General features: G+C 42.3%; 1 protein-coding gene across 1 annotated transcript in view; it reads right to left on the bottom strand.

The window, feature by feature from the left end:
- LOC107087414 (collagen alpha-1(XII) chain-like) overlaps positions 1-4239 on the bottom strand; it is a 177562-nt gene that overhangs the window by 66898 nt on the left and 106425 nt on the right. The window contains 3 exon segments of the mRNA XM_015378984.1: positions 269-398; positions 1349-1488; positions 1734-1863. Of these exon segments, the coding sequence (XP_015234470.1) occupies positions 269-398; positions 1349-1488; positions 1734-1863 (400 nt within the window).

The raw sequence follows: 4239 nt of genomic DNA, 5'->3' as shown, positions 1-4239 counted from the left end.
ACCTCATAGAAGGGTCATTAGGACTTCATAGACGGGTCATTGGGACCTCATAGAAGGGTCATTAGGACTTCATAGACGGGTCATTGGGACCTCATAGACGGTACATTAGGACCTCATAGACAGGTCTTTTATACCTCGTAGTTGGGTCATTTGGACCCTGTAGGCAGGGTCATTAGGCAGTCATAGACTGGTCATTAGGACCTTGTGGGCGGCTAATTTTGACCTCATAGGCAGGTCATTTGGACTACATAGGTAATTTCAGTCTTACTTGTTTTTCCGTTTTCAGACATCTTCCTTCCGTCGCCATCAGCATAAACTGGAACCAGCGACACAGTGTAGAGAGTGTCGGGCTGCAGGCCTCGCAGGATGGTCGTGGTCGTCCCTGCCGACACCGTCTCCTGGTTTTCGACAAAACATCGTACCAATCAGCTGACTCAGGTGAAATCATGGCCGTCACTGTTAGCCTAATGGGTAAAATTTGGTCTGGTTATGGACTAAAACACTTCTGATCAGCGTCCCACATGGCTCTGTTTGGGCCCTGGGAAGATTTGGAACCTTTCAGACCATAATGATTTTACTAACTGGGACACAACACAAAAGGAAGCAGAGAAGCGATGAGATGGGGTATTGAATGTTCTAGGTCAGATTTTCACAATAAAAGTCAAACCCCCTTTTAATTCCCCTTGAAACCATGTTGGCATTTTGGAAAATAAAAGGCAAACCAAGTTCTGTTTGGTTCGCCTTCCTGTCCATCAGAACCACCAGTCACCTTGATCAACAACATATTCAAGCACTTTCAAGGACTTTTCCTCAACCAATTTCCTTAAATTCAAGGACCACGAGTCACAGCATTTACTTCCTTAAAGTATCATGGACAGTAGTAATCAAATTAAATGGCCAATTGGACTAAAATGAATCCGGAAATTCTTATCAGATGCAGCAGGATTGGAATTCCAGGAGCTTTAAGGACGGATGCCTTTTTCTTGCTGTTTTCAAAAACATTCAAGGTCTCGAAATTAGTAAGGATTTTAAGGACCCCTGGAGTTACAGAATGCTGTAATTTCCCTGACCAAATTATCATTATGATCCCATTTCAAGGTTTTTCCTACAGAATGTTCAGCTTAGATTGTGACGATGGTTCTGATGTGATGAAATACTCACTATAAATATTCCTTTCAGACTGGACCTGGAGGAGCTATTTAACCGGTCAGAACCCCTTCAATGGCCACCAGAATGCTTATTCCCTTATAAAAGTGTTTCCAGCCTTCTGAACTCCAGAGGACTGATCAGGATTCAGGTCCGACTTTGCAGCAGGACAGGAAGCAGACGGGGTTCCTACCAGTCCTACCATCATCTCTGCTCCTCCAGCTGCCGGAGAATAAATCACTTTGTACTCCGTGACTCTGCCCTCAGCCGGCTCCCAGCGCACGTTCAGGGTAGTCATGGTCGGGTTCAGCACCTGGAGGTTCCTCACACCACCCAGAGGTTCTGCACAGGAAGGAACAGAGACGTCACATTCTCCCAAGATCCTCAGCCGACACATTTCTACGCTCGTTCCCACTGAAACCCCAAACCACTAAACATTCCTCAAAATGGAAATATCAGAAGTTTTTTTTTTTTTCAGTTGACAGATTGAATCCTTTGTGAGGTTTTCACGATTAGCTTTGGTCCAGTTGGACCCTTTCTGGACATTCCTGACAGCAGAAGCTGTCCTGGTTTCTGCAGATGCTTACTGGTTTTTCCCTCTCCAGAGATATCCCTGCTGACGCCTGAGGGATAGACGGCGGCCACGGTGACGGAGTACGGCGTGTCCGGCTGCAGCTGCTGCAGGAGGATGTTGGTCTTCTTCCCTCCGACCTGCAGCTGTTCACAGAAAACAACACGTGATCCAGGAGGGAAAGCAAGAACATCTATGGCCCACAAAGACCCAGATTAGGTTCTGATTGGGATCAGACCGCTAATGTTCAGCCAATCATATGCAGTTACTTTCTTTAAAGAAATTGTTAATGGAAAATGGAGATAAAACACAATCTGTACATTGAAAGTTGAGAAAAATGTAATATAGAGAAATTAAACGTTTTTAAAGGAAAAGTTCAAACTTCTGAAAGTACTTTAAATATGAAATTATGGGAACATTCCTCCATTGCATCTGGAAATGCAAGAAAGTTCAACTATTCTGGAGGGAGATTAAACAAGCTCTAGAGACTATACTGGTACAAATTGTTCATTCTAGGTTTATATCCTGACAGACATCATAAGTCCAGTAAGATTACTACTGCCTCGGATTTATGTCTACTACTGGCAAAAAGAGTCATAGCACTCTCATGGAAGAGTACCAGTAAACCAAAATATATTAAATTGATTAAGGAAATATCCACAACATTACCAATGGAAAAGATTACTTTCATTTAAAAGGGAAACTTTAATTTTTTCAAAACATTTGGAGTCCTTTTATGGAATATATAGAAAACATGGATGTGACGGCTGTCGGGTCTCCTGCAGTGTCCTAAGATAATTATCATTTGTATACTTTGGATTATATATTCGAGTTTGTATTTTCTGAACCACGTACAATACTAAAATAATATGGGCTAATTTCTGGTAAATAGAGAAACCGTTGTTAGGTTAAAAAATGTAGGTTCATAAAAGAGAAACTGAGTCCACACAGAAGGGGGATTTTTAACGGCTTCTGCAGAAGGAGAGAGCTACGTTCAGCTACGTCTACTCTCTGGTGGAAGCCTTTTTATTAGCAGATCATAACACATGGGGTGGGTTACAGAATAGAGTGTTCTTCTGACAAGGCAATTGATCAGGTCATAGGACAAAATGCTCAGAATAGAGTGGTCTCCTGATAACTATGATAAGCCTTGCACAAACATCAGCAATTTTCTACCACCGTTTCCTGACAGTTTGCAGTAAACAGAGAGAAGCATCTAATTTCTCCAATGTTCCGTATGCACATACATTAACTTTATAATCATCACTGAATAGACCTAACAACCGTTATTATTGTAATTGTTGTTTCTTCTCAGGGGGGTTGGGGGCATTGTGTTTTTTGTTTTTTTGCTTTTTTTCCTTTTGTTATTTGTTTGTTTGTATTAGTATTGTACTCATATACTCTGTGTGTCATAGGTGCTGCTCTAAAATACTCCAGAAAGACAAGTGGAACGCTGGACGATAATTTAACTGCCCTTAACTTTTCCTTCGATGTGAGAGCACACTTATGTCCTGACTATTATTTTAAAAAAATTGTTGAAAAACCAATAAAGATAATGTTGGAAAAAAATAAAATGAAATTATTGGATACTGTTTAATAATTCTGATGGCAATGTGATTGTTTTAATTGGCAAAACGTTGATTTTATGTGTATTTATCTGACTGTGTAAATAATTATTCCCCTTGGGGGAGATGTGGCCATGAAGGCATCACCTCCTACTACTGAATGGGTGAAATTAAATAGTTCTGGAGCAAACCGTAACATTTAGGACTAGTTCTGGATGTTTGGGTCTCATTTAGACGTGACACAGCAGAACCTCATATTGCATCGATTTGTGCTCTACAGGCTGGACGCTCCTTTATTCCAAATGCTGGGCTGCAGAGATAAAACCGGAACCTTGGCTGTTTGCTCAGTCATTCAGAGAAAGTCTGCTTTCAAACCATCTGCCTGCATCTGGATCAAACGGCCCCTGCTGTTCCTGGATCCGATTCACAATCAGAGGCTCTGTTTCCAGGGAGGAGAGTCTCAACATGGAGTAAACTTTCCATACAGCCAAAGCGCTTTAAATATCCGCAGCCTGGAAGGAGAACTATTCTGTTTGTGACATGATGAAGATACATTCTCATGATAATGATGGTAAATGTTTACGTTCCTGATAAACAGCCAAGATGATTATTTGTGTGGGGAGAGTCCAGAGCAAACAGCTGAGCGGTCCAGCAGGAGACAGAGGCTGCAGCGTAAACACCCGCAGGAGGGGAGTAAACTGTCTGAGAGTCGGGGGATAAACAGCTGGAGGTTCACACAGCAGAGGTCAGCTCTGCAAAGCAAGGCACGGAGGTGGAGGCAGGATGATCTGGGATGGATCTGCTGCCACCTGACCTGAGCACCGGGCACAGAAGGGCAGCGGCACAAGGCTTAATAAAATAAAAATAATTTAATGAGTTTTAATCCAGGGAGGAGCCCTTTTTCATCATGTAAACTTTGAATGCTGCTGAAAGCAGCAACAAGCAAACTGTCTTCCA

The sequence above is a fragment of the Cyprinodon variegatus genome, unplaced genomic scaffold (assembly GCF_000732505.1).
Source record: "Cyprinodon variegatus isolate N-32 unplaced genomic scaffold, C_variegatus-1.0 Scaffold183, whole genome shotgun sequence".
In the NCBI taxonomy this organism is placed as follows: domain Eukaryota; kingdom Metazoa; phylum Chordata; class Actinopteri; order Cyprinodontiformes; family Cyprinodontidae; genus Cyprinodon; species Cyprinodon variegatus.
The sequence above is the reverse complement of the archived record's forward strand: the minus strand, read 5'-3'. Positions and strand labels throughout refer to the sequence as shown.